The sequence below is a fragment of the Suncus etruscus genome, chromosome 14 (genome assembly GCF_024139225.1).
Source record: "Suncus etruscus isolate mSunEtr1 chromosome 14, mSunEtr1.pri.cur, whole genome shotgun sequence".
NCBI lineage: Eukaryota > Metazoa > Chordata > Mammalia > Eulipotyphla > Soricidae > Suncus > Suncus etruscus.
The window spans coordinates 11158790-11185795 of NC_064861.1; the positions used below are offsets into that span (position 1 = coordinate 11158790).

Consider the following 27006-nt stretch of genomic DNA (forward strand, 5'->3'; position numbering starts at 1 on the left):
GCCATAATAAGTTCAATTGCAAATGTTATGTCAAGTAAATAATAAATTTTATTTACCTCATCGCACCCCCAGCTTCATAGGATCATTGATCCCTAGCACACATTTGTTTAGTTTTAAATCTTCTACCTGATTGTCCATGTTTACAGAATAAAGGTGTTTTAATTTAAATGGATGGATAGTTAGGGGTGCGTGTGCGTGTGTGTGCATGTTTGTGTGTATATGTGTGAAAGAGAGACAGAGAAATTGAGAAATTGAGAGGTTGAGAAGAATAATTTGACCTTTCTACCACTGGCTTGGACATCCACCTTCATTTTCTGATTTTGAGTATATCTCAGAGATTTGGAATACTTTTACCAATATGTAGCTGATGAGTTGGAAGAAGTAATTTAAATGTATCATTTTGCAGAAACAGATTTGCATAAACTATTATTTTCTTTGAGCAATGGATATATTTCTTATATTATTTCTGAGCCAAGCTAAAATTTCCCTGAGGAGTAATTCACTTCCTCTAATGTAACCTTAATGTTTTGGGCAAAGTACTTTAATATTGGTTGAAGGCATGAGCATTTGCTTTGCTAGTCAATTCTTCCCTTGACCTGCAAATGCATGGATTATTACATTTTGTTCTATGGTGATGTCTTGTACTTCCTTCAAGAGTTAAAGTGATTTGTTCCTGTAACTAAGTATCCAAATTGTGGATACTTTGGTACCATGTGAAATAGGTTATATCATTCAATCAAATTAAGTTTGCTAATAAGTAGCACTTTACATTCAAGTAAATTATAATACTTCAATAACTCCTTAAAATTAGTAAATCATCCATACATATGATCAAGGTATATTTATGAATATAAATATTAATATAAATATAAATATAAAATTGATTTTTTCAAACTGAAATCAGACCCATTATATTTCTATTGATCAGAAGGCTAAAGTGCTATCAAATTTGGAAATAAAGTACCAAATATTTATCATTTCAAACATTTCTCATTTAAACTTCAAACATGTTCACTTTTTTTATTTTACTAACCAGCTTTAAGTCTCTTCAGTGTCAACAGGTTTGGAAACAATTTTTCATAGTCTCATATTGCACAGGTTATAACAGATGACTTCAGGGAAAAAGTGTCAGCGATAAGGAGGTAATCATAGGAAGATGAAAATGTTCTGCCATGATATATAAAGTATAAAAGAATCCACAAAACTTAAATAATTTTTCAAAATGAAGAAGGCAAGAGAATAAAATGAAAAGAAAGCATAAGATAATATTTTTATGAATAATTTAACTCAAACCAGTATACTCAGTATATCTGAAGTCAATAAATAAAATATATAAAATGATAATTTTGATTATTAAATAGCCATTACATAATTTAAAAAAAATTTGAGCACAGAGCAATGGAATTAAAATTTGTATGTAAAAGTATGTAAAATTATGCTATTATTGGCCTTGTAAAGAATATACTCACACAACTGCTAATAATTGATTATATACAAACATAAGATTGCACCAGAAATACTTGGTTGAAAATGTCAAGTTTTTTTTTGAAATTGTAATTGAAATTTTTTTTGAAATTTTTTGAAATAAATAAACCTGTGGAGGTTCTACAAATATTTTAAATGTGGTAACTACAATGTAGGCAAATCTTAAATCAGTTATGTAAATTTTTTTATTTGAATAAGATTTAATTTTATTTTCTAATTTTTCAATGACTCCACAACTATGATTAGTATTATAATAATAGATCACAATTTTCTTGATTAAGAAATGTCATTTGTGATATTTAAGATGGAAAATATTTTACTCAGGAGGATAGGAATTGCTTCTTCTTTTTTTTTTTTTATTTAAACAACTTTATTACATACATGATTGTGTTTGGCTTTCAGTCATGTAAAGAACAACACCCATCTCCAGTGCAACATTCCCATCACCAATGTCCCAAATCTCCCTCCTCCCCACCCAACCCCCGCCTGTACTCTCGACAGGCTTTTTGTTTCCCTTGTATATTCTCATTATTAGGATAGTTCAAAATGTAGTTATTTCTCTAACTAAACTCATCCCTGTTTGTGGTGAGCTTCCTGAGGTGAGCTGTAACTTCCAGCTCTTTTCTCCTTTGTGTCTGAAAGTTATTATTGCAAGAATGTCTTTCATTAAAATTTAATACAAAATTGTGTAGAATATTGGTACAAATGCTAACAAACCCCATCCGGGACAACCTTATTACTGCTGGAACACCAACGAGTGCCAGCTCTAATACGATATCCTGACAACAAGGAAAAGGGGAACAACTTGACTTAAGAGCAGGTTATCCTGCCCTACCAGCCACCGATAAGACAAAATCAGAAGACTTGTCACCCTCTGGTAGGTCCAAAAACCAAGAACGCGATTTACAGAGGACTGGCTGCTAGAACCATGACCAGACTGTATATATCTTGGGACCAATAAAAAAGCCCTAGCCTAGGGTTGGAGCTACGACCTGCACAACAAACATGATCCCCAGTTCCAAAGGTCTGGCAGAGACAACTGTAACGGAATGGGGCTTCTGGAAACAGAAGGAAAGGCGTTATCCTAGGTGCCATCCCAGGTTTAGTGCCAAGACCAAGACCACCAACCACAGAAGATGGACTAAAATGATACTGAGGGAACAGAACTTCTACAACCACAAAGACTGACTTCATCATAAGTCCCACCCCTGTAACTGTGCAGATACTGAGATCTCTAGATACAGAGGTCTCACTATAACACCCAGGACAGAGCAGAAGCCTCCCAAACACCACAAATGCACCACCGGGAGAATAAAGGATCATGAACAGAGTCTATAGTTGATCCCATGACAATATACTCCAAGGGCGGAGAAACCCCATATCTCTTAGGCCATGTGAATCCCTTTTCGAATGACCCCAATATTTACTGTGCCTGGGCAGGAGGGAAAAAAATTGTTTATTTTTCATATATTACTTTTTATCTTCATGTATTACTATTATTATTTTTACTTACCTATCTATTTTTGGTCGATTTCTTTGTTTTAGTGTGGTTATTGAAGTTATTGCCCCCCACTTATCTTTTTTTTCTCCTCTTTTCTTCTTTTTTTTTTTTTTTTCAGATTTTTGGGTGGCACCCGGCAGTGCTCAGGGATTATGCCTGGCTCCGGGCTCAGAGATTGCTCCTGGCCGGCACGAGGGGCCATGTGGGGCCCGAGATTCGAGCCGATGACTTCCTGCATGAAAGGCAGACGCCTTGCCTCCATGTTCTCTCTCTGGCCCCTTCTTTTTCCTCTTCATGTGCTCTGCCATGGTGCCTATCTCAAGACCACGGTGTTTTTTGGTTGTTTGTTTGTTTGTTTTGTTCTGTTTTTGTGGTGCTTAGCGTTATTGTTGGAACTCTTAATAGATATTTGACACCATTTCGTAGGGGTGGAGTGTTTCACCTTCTTTTTCTCCTTCATCTCGCAAACCAATGACGAGAGCCTCTAGAAGAATTCTGCTTATTTCCCGCGTATTAGACTTTTACCCCAGTTTATTACTTTTCTCCCCTTCAAACAAAACCACATAACTTGAACTACCTACTCCTGCCTCCCAATTAGAGGGGGAAATAAAGGAGGCATCAGGACCAAACAGGTGTAAGACTACGAAGCAATAGGATAGGTACAAAGGGGACCACATATTCTAGCAGCCCTGGGGGTGAGGGAAGAGGTACAGAGGGGACCACATATTCTAGCAGCCCTGGGGGTGAGGGAAAAGGATATGGGAGGTAGGACAAAAACGGAGGAGTAGGGAAGACAAACCGGTGATGGGAATCTCCCCTGATTTTATGTAAATATGTACCTAAAATATTATTGTCAACAATATGTAAGCCACTATGATCAAAATAAAAATTATGTTAAAAAAAGCAAAAAATTAAAAGGATAATTTATTTTTATTGAGTAATAGAGATGAATGTTGGTTCAGAAGCTCAGGAATATGAGATCTCTGATTCTCATCAGCTCTCTACAGAATCTTATGTTAGATGTCTGAATTCCAGTCAACAGAACTATAAACTATGCAATAATAGAGAGCAAAGACCAGAAACAGAATGTCAACATCCCTGTCCAATCAGTTTTATCCTTGAATTCTTAGTTCCAAGACATTTACAATATCAATTTCTTCTTCCTTTTCTTCAACACTCCTTATTGGAATATCAACATGTTCACATTGCCCGATTCTCTTAAAAGCTATGTGGTAGTAACTGTTATCCAATTTCACATATATGAAAATTAAAACTTTAGAATTTCCTGTCATTGACTGAGTACTTTCAGTACTTGGAAAGCTGTAATTGAGCTAAAATAGCCTAGAAAAATATATGATCTTTTTTCTTTTTTTTTTAAATTTTAATTTATTGAAATCATTGTGATTTACAAAGTCCTTCATAGTTGGCTTTCAGACATACAATAAATCAGTCATTTTCTGACCTCCCTCCATCAATGATTTCCAGGTGCATTTCATAACCCCGCCATCCCTTACCTAGAGCCTGCCAGTATAACTGGCCCATTTAAAGTTTAGAATTTTAAGGCTTTGGTCTCTTGATTACATTGTTGTTGACTTTGGTTTGGATATTTAGTTTTGACCGGTTTTAATAATACCAATGCACCTGAGACTGCTTGGTCTCTGGCCCCCATCTTTTTAATATTGCGTTTTTCCTCTTCCACTCAGTTACTTTCCTTCTCTTCACTATACTCTGAAGCCAATGACATTCGAGACAACTCCCATTTAGACCACTTTGTTTCTTCAAGTAGTTATTCTAAATACCACATATAAGTGATATCATTCTGCATTCAACCTTTTTCTGGGTTATTTTATTTAACATAATATCTTCCAGTTCCAACACGTTGTTGCAAATTGTGTGATTACATCATTCTTTACAGCTATGTAATAGTCCATTGTATATATGTACCACCGCTTCACGATCCACTTGTTTGTTCTTAGACATCTAGGTTGATTTCAAATCTTGACTATTATACTGAATGCTGCAAACAAAAGCCTGCTATCTTTTTTATCTTTTTTTTCTTTAAACACCATTGTTTACAAGATTGTTCATAATACATCTGTGTTTTTTAAAGTGTTACAAAGATGTTCATAATTTGAATTTCAGCCATAGAGTGTACAGCATCCCTCACTACTTTTCTCACCACCAATACCCCCAGTTTTCCTCCTGTTCTTCCCGCTGTCCTCTCCTCTGCCTGCTTCTGTGGCATATGCTCTGTGTGTTTCTCCCCCCCCCCCGTCTTTATCTCTGTTTTACTCTGTCTCTCTGTCTCTGTCTGTCTGTCTGTCTGTCTGTCTGTCTCTCTCTCTCTGTGTTCTTTTCTCTTCCTTTTTTTATGCATGTGGTTCTATTTTTTTTAATCACCCAAAAACCGAGTTCTCAGAAGAAATCCCCCTGCTGACACCCCAATTTTAAACTTACAAAGAATGATAAAACAGAACCCATGTACAATTACTTTGTCCCCCAAGACCCCAGATTGTAGTACATTATAAAATTTTTCTAGAGGTACCCAAGCAATCTAAAGCCATAAAATTTATGTAACTCCTTAAGCTTGAAGACATAGTAGTTTTTTACATTTCCATACACTTGCAAATTAGTTCAAGTCAACCTCAAAAGTTTAAGTGGTTTTTTTTTAAAGGTTTAGAGTCAAAGGAGCACAGTAAAAACAGTGTTGGAGTGGCAATTATCGCTTGCATAGACCCACCAAAGTATGGGGGACATGGAAAGGAAAAACCTTGGCCTAAATACAAGGAGACCATACCCCTGAAATTTTCTGACTTAAGACCAACTCTAGGCTTTAGGCAAACCAGTTTGTCCAATCCAGGTCATTTTCTGTAGTGCCAACACAGTCTCTGCTGTTGGTATCATGTTTTTGTATTGAAGATCTTGGAATCTGGATACCCTACATTGAAATCAGGATGATGCGGAGCTTATTACAACCTCAACTCACAATTAAAGGGCAATGCAGAAAGCCCTGTCCAGTATGCAGGTCGTTGTTGTTTAAACCTTCTCCGTGTCAAGGGAAGACTCTTGAGTAAATCGATGTCAGAGCAGCGGTAGGGTCTTCCCTGGTAGAGGATTGCTTCCAGGTGATGTCATAGACAACTTTGGATGTTTCATAGATGAAAGCCTGCTATCTTTATAAAATTATTTTTAATTAAAATATTTATTTAAGCACCATGATTACAAACATGTTTGTAGCTGGGTTTTACTCATAAAAAATATATCCCCCCTACACCAGTGCAATTCCCACCATCAATGCCCCCATAATACCTATACTGAGGAATGACAATGATGGGTGCAGGATAAATTCATGTAACAAAAATATTTCATGTATAAAAGCAACTATTTTTCTATTATACTTTGCATATAGCTTATTATTACATATACTACAAAGTCTTTATATTTAAGGACAATATTTATTTACTTTAATGGAGTTAATTAAATATTAGCAACTACTTCCCCAAGAGGAAACTTCTGGTGCAATTGTTTCATGTATCAGCACTCAAAAAGAAGTAGAGAAATTTATTCAACATTAAAATAATATTTAAATGCATAAAATGTATGAAGAATAAATGATAATTTTTAAGATCTTAAACTTACCAAAATAATGAGAATAATAATAACAAGGAGAGATAAAAGTAAGTATATCTCGATTCATGTTAATGTATTGAGAGTGATAAAAATAGTTCATTTCCTTCCATTATTGCTGTTCATTTGTGAAAGTGCGTTTTGCAGGTAGCATTTATTTCTTTGAGGTTAAACATGTCCAGAAATAAAATATCTACCTAACAAAAAAGAAATTGCAGCTAAAATAGAAAATTGGGGCATCGTTGGGTCTAACATTGCTATCTGATAAGGTAATTAAACAGATAAATATGTTTTATAGAGATTTTCTGACAAAAGCAAATTCATGTAGTTGTCAATAATAGAACATGAAGTGAAAGACTTACTATAATCCGACATATGACAAGAAAGGACATTTCCTAAATCCACCACAAAGCATCTTAATAGCTAATGAGAAACAAATTTTAAATTTCATGCAAAACTCTCCAGCTATGCTTTATGTTGCATATTTGTTGAAAATCCTTATGGATTTGTTCTGCATCCCAGACCCCCAGACTGCTCAGTGTGAGTTCTATTCCAAGAAAGAGCTACCGGGCCCTATTTTTCCAATAAAATTTTATGGTTGTACAAATGTCTTTATTTATTACTAAACTTTCAAAATACATAGGGGACTTTGAAGTGTTGTTTATTATTGACAATATTTTTTAAATTTCCTATTTTTAAATTATTAATTTATTATTATCATCAAATATATATATTTATCATGTATAACAAGACTGTATTCTGCATAATTCAAAAGACACAGGCATAACAGGTATTGAAGGGCATATCTATCTCAGTTTAATTTTACTGTGCCATCAGTTTTACTATTATCCATGTTTTATTTTTAATTAGAGCTCCTACATAGTTGATTTAGTGTGCCGGCCATAATGACACATAATGAAAGATCATCCCTAACTGTTTTTGGATGCATCTGGGTTGTTATAAAAACAATTTAAATGTCAACATTTTTCATAGAAGGAATGGCTCATCTAATAATAATTTGAAAAAAGCTAAACAGAGTTAATAAATATTGCAACATTTAAAAAGCAAAACTTGGCACAGCGATGTTTGCCTTGCAAGCAGCCGATCCAGGACCAAAGGTGGTTGGTTTGAATCCCGGTGTCCCAGCCAGGAGCTATTTCTGAGCAGACAGCCAGGAGTAACCCCTGGGCATGGCCGGGTGTGCCCCCCCTCCAAAAAAAAAGCAAAACTTAAAAACTATGCTATATGTTAATAATGCACATTGACTCCTGGAGAAGGTATATAACTGTTAGATTCAGTGTAAAGGAAGACTTAGATAAAAATTAGAAAGCCGGGATTACAGAGCAAAAAAATGATTTCTCCCTATTCAGGATATCATATATTCCATTACTCTTAGTGTACTGAAAGGTTCCACTCATTTGAAAAGTTTAATGAATTTCTCAGCTAACTTCTATAGAGCAAAACACTATTTCTTACTTTCATTCCCCACAAAACTAGTGTGGAAGAAAATTTAAATAATTCATATTCTTGCTACAGGCACCCTTTGTTTGAAACAAGAGTTGCATGTTAAATCTGAATGATATGTTAGTCAGTGTTTCTTGTACTCAATTATCAAAGAAAGATGCATAATTTATTAAAAATCCCAAACTACCCTATACAACTGCTATGCAAACATTGTACCTTTCAAATAATGTATATTGACTGACTTTGTTTTAAGACTACAGCTACTATACAGCATGTACACATGAACACACTTGAATGACATGTACACAAAAATATCCTCACTTAACACTGAATGTATGTGTGCCTTTAGATTAAATCAAGTATAAACATATATGTGTCCATTTTTATTCAAACTCTTATTCTCTTATGCACAGATGAAGAAATGACAAAGTTTACAATGATGAAAAATCTTCTAACGTGAAGAATGAGCAGGCAAGAGGAGCATGCAATGTATTACTCTCACGATTTTCAGAGATATTACAATGAAAATGAACTGTATTCAGAGAGATTTAAGAAAAATTTGATGAATAAAACCATTCCAATGAAGTATTTTTGAAATATTAGTGCCATTTAAATAATATTTTCAAGTGCCATAAAAGTAAATATGTTTTTGATTGATAATATCTCTGCATGCCAAAATGATACCAAAGAATAGTGAGAAATACCAGGATAAAAAATAAAAATGAAAATAATTTTTTTCTCTCTAATTTAGGATTTTTAGTTGAAAATTTTCTTTCATAATTTCTTTGAATGCAGTCAGAGAAATATTTCAAATGCTTATTTTAATTTTGGGGCTGATATAATATGGCTAATGACCAGAATTTTTGAATTGAAATTGATCAGTGGCATTATTTGGTCCAGTGGATTGGCAGATGAGATACATAAATAAATTACCTAATCTTGGTACTTTAGAAAATAATAATAAAGTAGAATAATTACCATTTTATGGGAGAAAATGAGATATGAAATGTGAGTTCTTAACAAAGAACTTGTTCTAAGCCTTAGTCAATGCTCAAATTTAACCTGCCAATACCTTATTTAGTGATTTTCAGTTACCTAGCTTATTTTTGTTCTTTTCATCATTCTGAAGCATCATATAGATATGGAAAGAGGTTGCACTTACAAGCTCTAGCTAAGGAAGGACCGCGGTTTGATTCCCTGGCGTCCCATATGGTCCAAGAAAGAAAGAAAGAAAGAAAGAAAGAAAGAAAGAAAGAAAGAAAGAAAGAAAGAAAGAAAGAAAGAAAGAAAGAAAGAAAGAAAGAAAGAAAAGAAAGAAGAAAGAAAGAAAAGAAAGAAAGAAAGAAAGAAAGAAAGAAAGAAAGAAAGAAAGAAGAAAGAAAGAAGAAAGAAAGAAAGATAGAAAAAAGAAAGAAAGAAAGAAAGAAAGAAAGAAAAAGAAAGAAAGAAAGAAAGAAAAAAGAAAAGAAAGAAAAAGAAAGAAAGAAAAAAAAAAAAAGAAAGAGAAAGAAAGAAAAAGAAAAAAGAAAGAAAGAAAAAGAAAAAGAAAGAAAAAGAAAGTTTCAAAGAAAGAAAGAAAAAAGAAAGAAAGAAAAAAGAAAGAAAGTTTCAAAGAAAGAAAGAAGAAAGAAAGAAGAAAGAAAGTTTCAAAGAAAGAAAGAAAGTTTCAAAGAAAGAAAGAAGAAAGTTTCAAAAAAAAGAAAGTTTCAAAGAAAGAAGAAAGTTTCAAAGAAAGAGAGAAAATGTTAAAGAAAGAAAGAAGAAAGAAAGTTTCAAAGAAAGATAGAAAGAAAAAAGAAAGTTTCAAAGAAAAAATTTCAAAGAAAGAAAGAAGAAAAAGAAAGGAAAAAAGAAGAAAAAGTTTCAAAGAAAGAAAGTTTTAAAGAAAGAAAGAAAGAAAGAAAAAAGAAAAGAACGAAAGTTTCAAAGAAAGTTTCAAAGAAAGAAGAAAGTTTCAAAGAAAGAAGAAAGTTTCAAAGAAAGTTTCAAAGAAAGAAGAAAGTTTCAAAGAAAGTTTCAAAGAAAGAAAGAAGAAATCTTCAAAGAAAGAAAGAAAGAAAAGAAGAAAGAATGAAAAGAAGAAAGTTTCAAAGAAAGAAAGAAGAAAGAAAAGAAAGAAGAAAGTTTCAAAGAAAGAAAATTTCAAAGAAAGAAAGAAAGAAGAAAGAAAGTTTCAAAGAAAGAAAGAAGAAATATAAAAGAAAGTTTCAAAGAAAGAAAGAAGAGAAAGTTTCAAAGAAAGAAAAAATTTCAAAGAAAGAAAGAAGAAAGTTTCAAAGAAAGAAAGAAGAAAGAAAGAAGAAAGAATTTTTCAAAGAAAAAAAAGAAAATTTCAAAGAAAGAAGAAAGAAAGTTTCAAAGAAAGAAAGAAAATTTCAAAGAAAGAAGAAAGAAAAAAGAAAGTTTCAAAGAAAGAAAGAAGAAAGAAAAAAGAAAGTTTCAAAGAAAGAAGAAAGAGAAAGTTCCAAAGAAAGAAAATTTCAAAGAAAGAAAGAAGTTTCAAAGAAAGAAAGAAGAAAGAAAAAGAAAAAAGAAAGTTTCAAAGAAAGAGAAAATTTCAAAGAAATAAAGAAAGAAGAAAAAGAAAGAAAGAAGAAAGAAAGAAAGAAAGAAAGAAAGGAAGGAAGAAGAAAGGAAGGAAGAAGAAAGAAAGAAAAACATTTCTTGCCCTTATGAAAACCATACAAACTGGCCTCACATGCTTTTCATTAAAGGTAAAGTTCTCAATGTCATGGCAAAAGTGTCCTACATTTTATTAAGCTGAGCTCCGGAAGAAAGAGAACAATGTCATTTCAGCCAATGTGTACACTATCTTCATTTGAGTTGCTATATTTTTTTACTATGCAACTTGTAATATGATTTTGGTATTTCTTACAAAATATTTTTATAAGGTTCAGTTTAGTTTCCAATCACACTGAGGAAACAAATGTGCTCTGAATTCACTCGAAATAGCTTTCAACATTTCATTACAAAACAATTACAGAAGTCTTTTCCAGTGTTCTTGGTATGATTCTTAAGATAAAATAATTACACAAACAGGTAAAATCAATCACTCTGATGCAACTACATGACTAAAAAGAAAGGTACTGGAAAGGGATTGATGTGGGAGAGATTTAAGAACAATGATAAGCACAGTGTATTTTCAAGGAAATGGCCCTGACAAAATTCAGTCTACTAACTCTAGTTTAATTTTTGTGAAGAAAACATTTGTTCTAAAGCATAGCCATCTGGATTTACAAAGCTCAAAATTGAGTTACTTACTCATGAGTACTAATGGCAAATAATAATTTTGACACTGACATAAAATGAACATAATTTAGGATGTCTGCATATCTATGTTTATCATCATATCTTAATACAATAGATATGGAAACTGTCCCCAAATAATGAATGGATCAATGAGTTGTGGTACATATATATACACATAGAGTTGTGGAATACTACACAACTCTAAGAAAGAAAAACACATGCAGTTTGCAATTGCATGAATGAAACTAGAGCAGATCATATTGAATTACATTAATTAGAAATGGCATTTTGGTTGGTGTTTTGTGGTCAGATCTATGGGTATTCAGGGCTTACTATTGCCTCTTGGTGCTGCTCAGGGGAATTTGTCAGTACTAGCTATTGCATTGAGCTCTGTAGTGTGCAAGACAAGTGTTATCTTTATCTCTGGCCTGGTAAAAATATATATATATATATTGGTCACAGCAGGCTGTTCTCAAGGGTTACTCATAGCTGTGAGCTTAGGAATTACTCTTGGCAGTGCTCAAGGGACCACAGGGGCTACTGAGAATCGAACTCAGGTCAGCTGTTTGCAATGCAAATGCCATACCTGCTGTGCTATTGCTCTGACCCTGACAAAAATAATTTAAAACAGAATTCCTCTACCTGGAGTCTAAGTTGACTCATGATCCTCCTTCATACTTTCTCCTGCTGAATGAAGATATGGAAATGTATATCTGAGTACATTTTTTGGGGAAAGACTTCTATGTTTTGCTAGATTATAAAAGGGATAAATGACTTAAATGTCTAGCATGGGGTAGATCCTGGACCTTTTCTGTGAAGGTACAGTAGAAAATATTTGTGACTTTGGAAGCCAGATGGTCTCTGGCAGCAGCCAACTTTGCCACTGCAGCAGAGAAACAGCTGCAGAGAGTCCATAAAGGGAAGATGTGGACGCCTTCCAAAAATGCTTTATGGACATTGATATTTGAATTCCATATAATTGTATGCTACAAAATATTATTGTGCCTTTGTTTCTCAAGTATTCAAAAATGTAGCAGCCAAATGATGACAAAAATGCCCCAATGAAGAAATAAAAACAACCTTTCCCAGTTCAAGGAGAATAAAAATCAAGAATTGAGGCCATGGTGTGCTGGCACCTATTCTAAAGTACTGGCTATTAAAGTACTTATAAGCAACCTCTGAGAATCTGTGACTAAATCAGAACTCGAGGGTGTGTCCAGCAGTCTAGGTTTTGGAAAGTCTTCTAAGTAAAAGGAATATGTGCTAAAAAATTAAAGTTGGAGAAGCACCAACATGTAGTGCCATATGGCATGTAACAACATTTCCAGCAGCAATGAGCAATGTAAAGGGTGATGACCCTCAAATTTCTAGTGCTGAGTGATGCCACAGTCCAGAGCATTACAGGAGCAACAAAATGTCACAGATAATCTGGATTATCTTTGGGAAACCCATCCTAAAAGAACGTGCAGCAAAGTAGACTAGATTTGCTTGGCAAAGAAAATCATCTATGATATTGACCTAACAATGCAAAACTCCCTAGGAAACATTTGTTTCACTATACTTTTTTTCTAGAGATAATATAATGATCAGTTTGAACCCAATCCTTGTACCAAACACTTTTTGAGAGACTAATAATAATGCACCAGGACTGCAATGGACAAAGTTTTATGTTTTTCTTACATATCTGGAAGGATAATTCTTCCGGAAATAGAAGATGGTAACTTTCAGACAATGATCTGGTTCCTGTAAATCACAACATATAGTCAAACCTATGTGCATGGGTAAATGAAAAGAAATAACTTAAAGCAATATGTATTCTTGATATTTCCTGTACATTTCTCTTCTATTTCCATTAAATATAACCCTATCACCTGATTTTACAACTCATAAATATATATCTTGATGGTTTGAAAAACAGTCTGATAAAACATTACTTACCACTGCAAATTCCTTGTTGAGAATCATCTGCTCCACCAACGATGACTCATTGTGGAAGAGGTGGGGCTGCATGTGGCTCCACATGTGGGGAAACCACCAGAACTCATCCACTGACTGAAGCAGAAGGTCATCCCCGGCATCTTCCTCTTCCGTTCCTGAAACATACAAAGGAAATTGAATGATATGAAAAGTGGGTTTCAGTTAAAGGGTTCTGTTGACTACATTTTTGCTACCTTCCTTACTACTGGCACATTAGTCCAACTTTAGGTTTTTTACTTTGTATGTGTGTTTGTGTTTAATATAACAACAATAGATGAGCATATTTAAATTAAGCGTCATTAGGTAAAAGGATTTAAGATAGGGAAAGTATAAGAATCCTGAGTGTAAATACTTATTAATTCAACATTTAGGGGTATTTTTATCACCAACATTTTTTATAAATGTCTCCATGTGATACTAATAAAATATTTTGTTTTTGTTTTTGTTTTTGTTTTGTTTTGTTTTGTTTTTTGGTTTTTAGGGCCACACCCGTTTGATGCTCAGGGGTTACTCCTGACTAAGTGCTCAGAAATTGCCCCTGGCTTGGGGGGACCATATGGGACGCCGGGGGATCGAACCACAGTCCTTCCTTGGCTAGTGCTTGCAAGGCAGACACCTTAGCTCTAGCGCCACCTCGCCAGACCCACTAATAAAATATTTTAACTAACAACCATAACTGAAGGATAGAGGAAGCCTAATTCGATGTATTTTATTGTTGTTTATTTGTTTACTTGTCCGTGCTCAGAGTTTATTTCTAGCTTTATACTAGAGATTACTGTCTGTAGGGACTATCAAAGATAGGGACTATCTTTGCACTGACGATTGAACTGGTGTCAGTTACCAGGAAGTAAAGTGCCTTAACTGCTGTACTATTTCTCTAGCTTCAGATGATTACTCAGTTTACTTCAAAAATACATATAAGTATGTATTTTATGTATTTTGGGGGCCGGAGTGATGACTAAAGTGGTAAGGCTGCCTTGCAAGCGCTAGCCTAGGACAGACCTTGGTTAGATCGCCCTGTGTCCCATATGGTTCTCCAAACCAGAAGCAACTTCTGAGTGCAGAGCCAAGAGTAACCTCTGAGAATCACTGGGTGTGGCCCAAAAACCAAAAAAAAAAAAACATGTAATTATGCATTTTTATCAAATATTTTTATCAAAAAATTTTATGCATTTTACCAAAATACATATAAGTCAAAATATAACTTTGACATTTAGACAACAAAGGCTGTTACTTTTTCTGATTAGAAAAATAGTTTATGGAAATTACACAGGATATGAGGATTTGCAAAATCAAACCAAGACCCCAAACAAAATACAATCATTTGGCATTAATCAGTAGAAATATTTTGATAACTTACATTTAAATTTGGGGGGGGGGCTTAAGGCCACATTCAGTGATGCTCAGTAATGGGTTACTCCTGGTTTTTCACTCAGAAATCACTCCTGGATTGAGGGACTGTATGGGACTCTGGGGATTGAACACAGATCTGTCCTGTGTCAGAGGTGTGCAAGGCAAAAGCCCTATTGCTGTGCTACATTTAAATTATTTTTAATTCAATTTTTAAATATTGAGTTCTTACCTTGTAAATACTTTTCTTATATTTTATACTTAAACCTTAATATAAGAATTTTAAAGTTTGATGTAATATTTCCTAATTGGTGGGTTTATTGCCAAAATAGAAACAACTTGAAACATTTAAACTAGAATTAATTTTTATATTTTCTTAACATATATATTATAGTAACATATATATTATAGGCATTAATTTGTATCAATGGTAGGAAAACCTATTCTGCTAGTTACCTGATTATGTAGATTTGGACAAGTTAACTCCCTTAATCTTGTTTTCCAGTTTCCTAACAGACATAGTAAACCAAAAGCAATATAGTAAGAGAAGAAAACAATTCGCCTTTTGTGAGAACATGGATGGACATAGAAATTCTCATGCTCAGTGAATTAAGTCAGGAGAAAAACAATACTCAGGGATATGAAGACAAAAAGAATAGATGATATTTGAGGAAAATAAGTCTTTCAGTTCTGATGACAGAAGTCAGATTACCACCAGCATCTTGGAAGAGGGAGCCTGGGAAGAATTCTATAAACTTCGCAGTAGGGATAATGGCACTTTGGTGGTGGGTGTGGCATGGTGACATTGTACCATAAAGCATGAAATTATATTCCATCTATAAACTAGTGCTAGCTCTCTTTGAAAAATGAAACCAAAAAAGGTAAAATAAACCTAAACATGCTGGTTTCATAGGGTCTTCTGAAGAGTTTTGGGGTCATCTTATTTTTTTTTTTGTTTTGTTTTGTTTTGTTTTTGTTTTGGGCCACACCCAGTGATGTTCAGGGGTTATTCCTGGCTATGTGCTCAGAAATTGCTCCTGGCTTGGGGGACCATATTGTATGCCTGGGATTGAACCCAGGTCCATCCTGTGTCAACTGCATGCAAGGCAAACTCCCTACAGCTATGCTTAGTGCTCAGGCCCCTGGGGTCAGTTTATTAATGCTGTTAAGAGCATTAATAAATAAATACCTCTCTCACAAGAAAACAAACATATTAACTACAAAAGATACTCCACTCCTATGCCCATGGCATCTCTTTACACAGATCAGCATCTGTGATGGGACCAGAGCAATAGAAGAGCAAAAAGAGACTTGCCTTCCATGAGTCAGGGTTTGAGATCCAACATCTCATATAGACTCCTGAGCACTGCCAGGAGTGGTTTCCTATTGCAGAGCCAGGAGTAACCCCTAAGCACTGCTTGGTATGACCCCAACAGTAACAAAGAAAACTGATAGGACCAGAGAACAGCCCAAGTATCTGATGATAAATAAGGGGAAAAAATAAACAACATGTTAATTAGATGAAATCAATGAATAAATGGAATCAGAAAATAAGCTATAATAAAAATAAATATTGCCATTGGCTACATCTTGGATTGATATTGAAGGTGTCATGTGAAGTCAAATAAATTAGAGGGAGAAGGACATTTTCTGGGTTATCTTATTAGAATACGGCATATAAAGAAACAAAGAGGGACTGGGTGATAGCACATCAGTAGGCCATTTGCCCTGCATGCGGCCTACCCAGGACCATCTCTGTTTGATCCTTGGCATCCTCTATGATTGCCTGAGTCTACCAGGAGTGATTTCTGAGCACACTGGGTATGGAATAACCTCCCTCAAAAAAAATAGAAAAAGTGAAGATCTGGTGAAAACAAATACTAAGACTCAGACAACAAAATGGAGATTATCATGTGATGGTAGGAGTTGGGGTAGGGATGGAGAGCTCTAGAAGTAACATAAGGACAGTGGTGGAGCACGTTGGATGTTCTATTGGTAGTGAAGGTAAATAGTAATTTTGGAGATAGATGCAATAAATCATAACACTGTGGTAATGCACCTAAGTTATGACAAATAAAAAATTAACAAAATATTAATCTATTTGTTATAGCAACAGTAACTTAAAAATAAGAACTTTATAAATATTAATATAATTTTTTCTTCATAAATATAATATGGACTTATTGTTGTGGTTTTTTAAATATATGCATGAAACTACATAATTGAAGGCACTCCTGTTTAGAATACTAATTTCTCAAAGTAAGTGATTTGATTCTTCTAACATGCACCATAACATGGGTTTCCCAGAGCAATATATAACTAAATCATTTCATTCCAGCTATATTAGAAGCCAGTGAGCTCAGAGCCTTCCTAAGTATATGGATGAGCAAGCCAACTTTGGGGGTTATTTATGTATGTGCACTGTTCCTGGAATTGTAAATAAACCACAGTCCTTAAAAGGAACAAAGGCCTTTTTTGTTTGTTTGTTTTTGGTTTTTGAGCCATAAACAGTGGCACTTAGAGGCTGATCCTGGTTCTGCACACAGGGATCACTTCTAGTGGTGATCAGAGACCATATGGGATGGTAGGGATTGAACTGAATCAGCACATGCAAGCCTTCTCTGCTGTTCTACCAGCCCCTACCACTAGTTTTAATCAGTTTTTACTCCATTACTATTATAAGGATTGCAACTATACAAAGGGCTAATAAATAATAATTTTGGATTGGAAAGCATATAGGGGTTAAGGAACTTGTCTCTACTTGCTTATGTTTTCTCTTTTTTAAAGTGTGATAACTTTTTAATTGTTTTTACTTTCCAGTATTTCTTTTCTACAGTCTTGTCTAAAATTATATACATTAGTATTATTGAGAAATAGATTTTTCTTGAGTTTAGAAATAATTTAGAGCTTCTTAAAATATTTTTCTCCTTCTTATTATACAGCCATTCAAAGGTAATAAAACTCTTAAGATTTCAAGTCTGAGAAACCTATGACAAGAGTTTTAAAAAATTGCACTAGTCAAAGTACAGCTTAAATATGAATAAACACATGTTGCAAACCCAAAGAGATCTAACACAAATAACTTTTTTTTTTCTCTTACAATAATACAGCCTTTAGAGAACAGTGGTTCTGATCTGAGAGGCACCTGGTGACAATGTAACTATGGTGAAGAGGTACTTTCTGCCAATGGGCAGAAATAGGAAACGGTTAAACATCCTACAAGCTACAGGATAAACCCATGGCAATGCATCAAACTGAAATAACAGTGCCCAGCTTAAGATACCATGTTTCACTATGTTTTCTTGAGTCTCACTAGGTGTGATCTATGAATATAGAGTCTGTACATAACTGTATGTGATCTAAAAACCAAACAAACAAAAAAGTAAACAAGAAAGAAAAAAATAGCAACCCTGAAAGTGGTAAATTTCTATGAATAAGATAAGCAGACAAAATTATTGCTTTATATATTCTAAAATTATCTAAAATTTTTAACTTAAAACTTATTTACTTGTTAATATCAAATATTAAAAATTACAATGATCAGATGTTTCTATTTTCTTTAGAGATGTCAAGTACAAAGTATTTATGCTACCAAATGTTTCTCATGGTCATAAATTTGCAGACTGAGGCATAGATTAGAAAGACTTATTTGATGTCACATGTGATCAATGAATGAATAATTCACCTCCCCTTTTGTTGTGCTTTGAATATAGAATGTTGGAAAAATGCTTCTATTCTCTTTAAACTCTTATGATTGTTATTAAAAGTGGCAAGAAGTAGATAATGGATACTCAACCAGAAAGAAGGTCAATTATTCAATTAAAAAATTGGTAGTCTATTGGTAGAAACAGACGTAAGACAGATAATAAAATTCTTATTAAAGGATTATATTAATTTATATAAGTACTTCCCATAAGGTCAAGAGAAAGAGAAATAGTAAGGCTTTTACTTAAATTTTTTAAACTTAAAGGGCTAATTTTCCCATCTGCTATTTTTCTTTATTCATACTGGTCATTTTACCCAAAGCTATATGATACAAGCTGAGACACTAGAAATAGCTAACAAAATATAGTATACCTGCTGAGAATCCAAAGCAAGATTTGAAATGTTTTCAAATCTAACTAAATATAAATAATAATTTTAGTTGCTATAAACATATATTTCTTAAACTTACTATGTAAATTTTAATATGGGAATCATTTCCAGTCATATTTTATAAATTACTGTGTGATTATATTTAATGAAAATTAGAGACAAATGAAGTTTCTGTATTTAGAGTAAGCCTTTGATTTCCAATATAATCTAGGTTTAGTTTTATTTAAAAAGTAGGTATTTTTGTTCTCATTGAAAAGTTCCATCATTTTCTTCTTCAAAATCCTATAAACCGGGGCTGGAGAGATAGGGCATTTGCCTTGCATGCAGAAGGTCGGTGGTTTGAATCCTGGCATCCCATATGGCCCCCCGAGCCTGCCAGGGGCAATTTCTGAGTGTAATGCTGCTGGGTGTGACCCAAAAACCAAAAAAAAAAAATCCAGTATACAAATATTTTAAATAAGAAGTAGAAGAACATTATTTAAAAGTTTATTTTGTTGTTTCTACATTTGTAGGGTCTGTGTTATATGCATTTGTTCAAATGTGTTTTATTTTTGTCCTTTTTTTGTGTGTGTGGTTTTTGGGTCACACCTGGCAGTGCTCAGGGGTTATTCCTGGCTCCACGCTCAGAAATTGCTCCTGGCAGGCACGGGGGACCATATGGGACGCCGGGATTCGAACCGATGACCTCCTGCATGAAAGGCAAGCGCCTTACCTCCATGCTATCTCTCCGGCCCCTATTTTTGTCCATTTTAATGAAATACAGTAATTGTTTTTTCTTTTCTTTAACCCATACCCTAAAATATTGTATTTCTTTAATTTCTTTTTTAAATTTAATTTTATTGAAACAAATGTGATTTAGAAAGTCCTTCATAGTTGGATTTCAGCCATACAGATATTGATTCAGGGCCAAACGTACCACCAGTGTCAACCTCCTTCCATGAATGTTTCCAGAGTGCTTCTACCAATATTATTAACTAAAGCTGGCTTTCTGATCCCCCTGCATGAGTCTGCTAAGGCAGACCTCAGTGAACTTAATCTCATCAAGGTTCACCAGCCAGGTAGACAGCCCCAGCCCACAAGAGTCTTCGTGGGTGCTTTTAAAAACTTAATTCCTACATTGTGAGATTCCTGATCCCCTGCATGAGGTTGTTAAGGAAGACCCCAGTGAATGTAAACAGAGAAGCAAGGCTTTGGTTAGCTTCATGGCCATGAGTATCTCCTAACATATGAACCCCTCCACAACTCACAGTAAAATTGTCAATAGGGAAACAACATGGGACAACAGCATTCATAGAGAATGAAGATGGCAGCTCTGATGACCCCAAAAATACCAACCACATAGTTAGCCTCTCGGATAAAGAATTTAGAGTTGTAATATGGAAGAAGCTCATAGTACTCAAAGATAGCATTGATCAAGCTAAACAGAACACAAAGATAAAAATCAGAAAACTTAAAAGTTAAATAACAAGACTAAAAAACTCAGTAGAAGAAATTAAAAACTCAAAGGAAAACCTCTTCAACAGAGTAGCAGCAGCTGAGGAAAGAATCAGCAAGCTGGAAGATGAGATGCAGAGCAACTCCATACAGCAGAAGAGACCGGAAAAGAACCTTAAAACAAATAATCAGATAATGGAAAAATACTCAAAGAATGTGAACAGATAAAAATAGAAGTCCTGGTAACAGGTATGTTCCTAGGGGCTTTGAATCACTACTTGCCCAAGCATTTCTGATCTCCCTCCTCCACTCCAGCATGACCCAGTGAGTTCCCTTTGGGGCTAATAATATCAGCTCTTCAGTAAACAGTACACCAATTGCTGCCATCACTTGGCATTAAGCCTCCAGTCATCTTTTACACATCTTCAGTACAAATATGGTAGTATAGCTTTGGTTTGTTAAATAATTTCTCTTTAAAGTGAGATACTTAATCAATTATCTCAGGTGCAACTGTCAGGATCAAAGTTTGCCTTCCTCGATAAACCATGATGGAAAGGACATCATTGTTCTTAACAGCTTCGGTCACATCAGTTGTTGTGGTGACAGGTTGCCCGTTTATGCTGACTATTACATCATGGTTTCTCAATCCAGAGCTGGGAGGGAGGGGGAAAGACTATGAAATTATAAACCTTTACTTACCTTCATCTATAATTAAATGTCTATCTCTTACAGATTTACTGTTTTGTTAGCATTAAACATTCAAACCAGAAAACAAAAAATAACCTCAATTCTTCCAAATAAAGAATTGCAAAATCAAAAAAAAAAAAATAGAAGTCCTTGACAAGTTCAACAGAAACAACATAAGAATCATTGGGTCTCAGAGACCTAGGAAGAAAACCCTCAAATTTACATAGAAAACCCTCAATTAAACATAGTCATGGACTTCATTACAGAGAAATCCCCAGAGATAAAGATTGCATGCAACCAAATCCTGCATGCCCAAAGGGTACCAGCTAAAAGAGACCCAAAGAAAAGCACCCCAATACACATCTTAGTCACAATGACAAATAACACAGATAGGGATAGAATACTGAAATCAGCAAGATCAAAAAGGAGAATTACATTCAAAGAAATATCCTTAAGATTTACAACAGACATGACACAAGAAACCCTCAAGGCCAGAAGGCAGTGGTGAGATATAGTGACAAAACTCAATGAAATGAATGCTTCGCCTAGAATACTGCACCTAGCCAGACTCACTTTTAGGTTTAAAGGAATTATACATAGCTTCATGGATAAATAGAAGCTCAGAAATTTTTACAAACTCAAAACCAGCCTTAAAATAAAAACTGAAAGGTCTACTTTAAAATACGACAGACCGGGCCGGAGAGATAGCACAGGGGCATTTGCCTTGCAAGCAGCCAATCCAGGACCAAAGGTGGTTGGTTCGAATCCCGGTGTCCCATATGGTCCTCCGTGCCTGCCAGGAGCTATTTCTGAGCAGACAGCCAGGAGTAACCCCTGAGCACCGCCGGGTGTGGCCCAAAAACCAATAAAAAAAAAAAGATACGACGGACCAACATACAACAAACTTTTACACAAAGATGACATCAAATCCCATGACAATAATCTCTCTCAATGTCAATGGACTAAATGCACCAGTTAAGAGATAGAGTGACAAAATGGAGCAATAAGCTGAAGTCAACATTCTGTTGCCTACAAGAAACACATCTAAATAATTAGAAGAAAGACTCAAAATCAAAGATTGGAGGAAAATCATCCAAACAAACAACTCCCTTAAAGAAACCAGAGTAGCCATATTAATATCAGGTGACCCAAACTTTAGACTCAGAAAAATTATAAGGGACAAAGTTGGTCATTTTGTACTAATCAAAGTATATGTACAGCAGGGAGAAATCAGTCTCCTAAACATATACACACTCAGTGTAGGACCAGCAAAATATTTAATACAATTGTTAACGAATCTGAAAGAAGATATCAATAGCAATACAATAATAGTAGGAGACATTAACATTGCCCTGTAACCCCTTGATAGACAACCAAGCAGAAACCCAATAAAAATATACTAGCTCTGGAAAGAGACATGAAAGAAAGTAGACTAATAGATATATGTAGGAAACTGTATCCCCAGAAACCTGGATACAAATTCTTCTCCAATGTATATGTGTCAATATTCAGGGTAGATCACATGCTTGTCCATAAACATATTTCCATAAAGTCAAGAGGATAAAAATTGTAAAGACAATCATCTCAGATCACAGTACACTGAAATTAAAAGTGAACTACAAAGGGACACAAAAGAAATACTTTAACACCTGAAAATTAAACAGCATACTGCTAAACAACCCATGGGTCAGAGATAAAATCAAAGAGGAAATCAAAAAATTTCTGAAAACAAATGACACTAAAGACACAAACTATCAGAATTTATGGGACACAGAAAAAACAGTACTAAGTGGAAAGTTCATAGCTTTACAAACACACAAGTAAGGAAGAAGGGGCCTACCTAAATAGCTTAATGACACAGCTTTTAAAATTAGAAAATAATAACAAAGGGGTCAAAAATAGGTAGGCAAAAGGAAATAATGAAGCTTAGATCAGAAATAAATGAAATGGAAATAAAAAAACAATCAAAAAGATCAATGAAAGCAAAAATTGATTCTTTAAAAAAATAAATAAGATTTGTAAACCACCACTAGCAAAACTCACAAGGAAATGGAAAGAGAGAAACTTAATAAATAGGATTAGAAATGAAAAGTGTGAGATCACTACAGATACTTCAGAGACTGCTTTGAGAAATTATTCCATGAAACATGAGAACCTTGAAGAAATGGATAAATTCTTGGAATTCTACAATCTTCCATGGTTAAACCAGGATGATCTAGCATATTTAAATAGACTCATCACTATGGAGGAAATTTAAAGAGAAATCAAAAATCTCCCAAAAACCAAAAGCCCAGGCCCAGATGGATTCACTAATGAATTCTTTCAAATCTTACAAGAGGAACTACTACTAACCGTTTAGGGATCTTTCATGAAATTGAAAAGTCAGGAACACACCCAAATAGTTTTTATGAAGCTAACATCACCCTTATACCAAAATCAGACAGAGATGTTTAAAGAAAAGAAAACTACAGACCAATATTCCTGATGAACACATATGCAAAGATCCTCAACAAAATTCTGGCACATAGAATCCAATGTTGCATCAAGAAGGTCATACAACACGACCAAATAGGAATCATTCCAGGAATGCAAATATTGTTTAACATATGTAAACCAATCAACATAATACACCATATCAACAAAAAGAAAAATAAATACCATATGGTCATATCAATAGATGCAGAGAAAGCATTCAATAAGGCCCAACACCCATTCTTGATAAAAACTCCCATCAATATGGGAATGGAAAGAACTTTTCTCAATATACTAAGGCCATCTACCAAAATCCAATGGCAAATATTAATCTTAATGGTGATAAACTAAAAGTCTTTCCTTTAAAATCTTGTATAAGACAAGCAAGGCTGTCACCACTCCTCATAGGATTGTACAGATTTAATTTAATATCTCTAAGGATACCCATGAAATTATTCAAAGAAGTGGATCAAATAATTTTTTTTGGGGGGGGCACACCCGGCAGTGCTCAGGGGTTACTCCTGGCGGTCTGCTCAGAAATAGCTCCTGGCAAGCACAGGGGACCATATGGGACACCGGGATTTGAACCAACCACCTTTGATCCTGGATCAGCTGCTTGCAAGGCAAACACCGCTGTGCTATCTCTCCGGGTCCGGATCAAATACTTTTGAAATTTATTTGAAACAGTAAACATCCAAGAATAGCTAGAGCAACCCTTGGGGAAAAGAGTATAGGAGGCATCACTTTTCCCAACAGCATGGTATTAGAATAAGGACAGACCCTCAGATCAATGGAATAGACTTGAGTATTCAGAAAATGTTTTCCAGACATATAATCAATTAATCTTTGAAAAGGGGGCAAGAAATGCAAAATGACGCAAGGAAAGCCTCTTTAACAAGTGGTGCTGGGGCAACTGGTCAGCCAACTGCAAAAACACAAATTCAGACCTCCATTTAACACCATGCACAAAGGTCAAACCCGAATGGATTAAGACCCTGGATATTAGATCTGAAACCATAAGGTGTATAGAACACTCCTTGACATTGAGACTAAATTCATTTGCAAGGTGGAAACAGAGCTCTCCATACAAGTGTAAACAGAGATAAACAAACAGAACTATATTAAGCTTTGAAACTTCTGCACCTCAAAGGAAATAGTGCCTAGGATACAAAAGCCACCCACAGAATGGGAGAAAATATTCACCCAATATCCATCAAACAAGGCTTATCTAAGATACACAAATTACCGACTGAACCTAACAAGAAAAAAATCTAACTTCATCAAAATATGGGGTGAATAAATGAAGAATTTCTCTAAGAAGAAATAAAAATGACCAAAAGGCACATGAAAAGTGTTCCATATTACTAATTATCAAGAATATGCAAGTCAAAACAACCAAGAGGTACCATCTCACCCCACAGAGACTGGCACACATCACAAAGAACAAGAACAATCAGTGCTGATGGAATGTGGAGAGAAAGGAACTCTCATTCACTACTGGTGGGAATGCCATTGAGTCCAGCACTTAAAAAAAACAATATGGAGATTCCTCAAAAAACTGGAAATTGAGCTCCCATATGTTCCAGCTATACCACCTCTAGGGATATACCCTAGGAACACAAAAATGCAATACAAAAATACCTTCCTCGCCCCTATATTTAATGCAGCACTATTTACAATATCCAGACTCTGGAAACAACCAAATGCCCTTCAAAAGATCAATGGATAAAGAAACTGTGGTACATATACACAATGGAATATTATGTAGTCATCAGATGCGATCAAGGCATAAAATTTTCCTATACATGGATGGATATGGAAACTGTTATGCTGAGTGAAATAAGTCAGAGGGAGAGACACACACATAATAGTCTCACTTATCTTTGGGTTTTTAAAAAATATAGGACATTATTGTAATAATAATTAGAGATGAAGGCCATAAAGATTGGCTCATTATATGAAACTCACCTCTATAAGGGTTGAGTGCTGTTAGAGAAATAATACACTAACAATTTTAATCAGTGAGAAAAGTAGAATGGCTGTCTCAAATACATGCAGGGATGTGGGAGGAGGGAGATGGGGGGCATTGGTGGTGGGAACGTTGCACTGGAGAAGGGGGTGTTCTTTTTGTGACTAAAACCCAACTACAATCATCTTTATAATCATGCTGCTTAAATATAGATATTAAAGAAAAACGATTTAGAGAATGCTTCCTTTACCTCTTGGGGGCGTCCTCATATTTCTATTTCAGACCAAATATTAGGTGACACACTAGCCCACACAGAAAGTTGCTGACTAATTGCTTATTTGAAATGATGAAGTTCAACATCTTCTGTTTATCAGTGCCTTGTATGTGTACGTACACATTTTTGTTCTTATTTTTGAGCCATTCCTGGCAGTGCCACTAAGTCAGGAGTTACCTGAGAATAAAACCCAGATTGGCAGTGTGCAAGGCAAGTTCTCAGTCTGTTGTACTTTCACTCTGGCTCCAACATACACTGTTCTGTGTAGCCACAAGTGTGTAGACCACATAAAATAAAGACAATATAGAAGCTCTGTGGATTCTAACAGGATGAGACTCAGTGTCTCTCTCTCTCTCACACACACACATACACACACACACACACATACACACACTTGTGTGTGCTTCTAGTCAGCTCCTGGGTGTGAAATAACTCTCTGCCATTACTCAGGAATAACCTTTTCGGCACATGTACTTGGATTAACTTCCAAGATGGCTCTTAGTTCTTTTATCCCAAATATCATATTGACTAAATAGAGGTTGATTCTTTGCTAGAAAAAAAAACTGATAAAGAATAGACAGAGGTATAGCAAATACTTGCCGTCTTCCTTGCTGGGGTTCAGACAGAGTCTCACAAAAAACTTAAAAGGTCAGTAGAAGATCAGACTCCAATGTTTGTCTCCATGATGGACAGAAACAAAGAAATGAGGAGAACCATAGCAGTGAAGGAGGTGAGAGGCACCAACATCTATGATATGGGAATCTCATATAGGCTTCCTTGGACGCAGTGGGAGAATGTTCTCAAGATATTCTCCGTCAAACACACACACACACACACACACACACACACACACACACACACACACACACACACACATGTAAGCTGCCTGGCTGGCTCTTGGCTTCATGGGTGTCTGTTTGTGATGGCAGTTATAGTCATAAATGCTAGTTAGGTTCAGAAATCTCAGCAGGATTTTTTTTTTTCGTTTTTGGGCCACACCCGGCGGTCCTCAGGGGTTACTCCTGGCTGTCTGCTCAGAAATAGCTCCTGACAGGCACGGGGACACCAGGATTCGAACCAACCACCTTTTGGTTCTGGATCGGCTGCTTGCAAAGCAAACGCCACTGTGCTATCTCTCCGGGCCCATCTCAGCAGGATTTTATGAAAACAAAGACACCTACAAGGACTGTTCCATTTGTGCTACTGTGAGTTTACAGGCTAAAGGTTTAAAGTTTGAGTAATGTTAGAATATTCTGGAAAATTTCTCCTTTCTACTAAGTCTAGAAAACTTGTGGCGAGGAGAAAGAGAACCAAACCTGATTATTAGACTCATTTGAAGTTTACATGGCCTTTGTTTCTACTACTGAGTGCTTGTATATTTAATTAAGATGCTATCATGCTCACTTATTATAGACTTCTTTA

At 35.1% G+C, this 27006-nt stretch overlaps 1 protein-coding gene across 1 annotated transcript in view; it reads right to left on the bottom strand.

The window, feature by feature from the left end:
- NDST4 (N-deacetylase and N-sulfotransferase 4) overlaps positions 1 to 27006 on the bottom strand; it is a 272025-nt gene that overhangs the window by 79438 nt on the left and 165581 nt on the right. The window contains exon 4 of the mRNA XM_049786876.1: positions 13265 to 13419. Coding sequence (XP_049642833.1) covers positions 13265 to 13419 — 155 coding nt within the window. The remainder of the gene's footprint in view (positions 1 to 13264; positions 13420 to 27006) is intronic.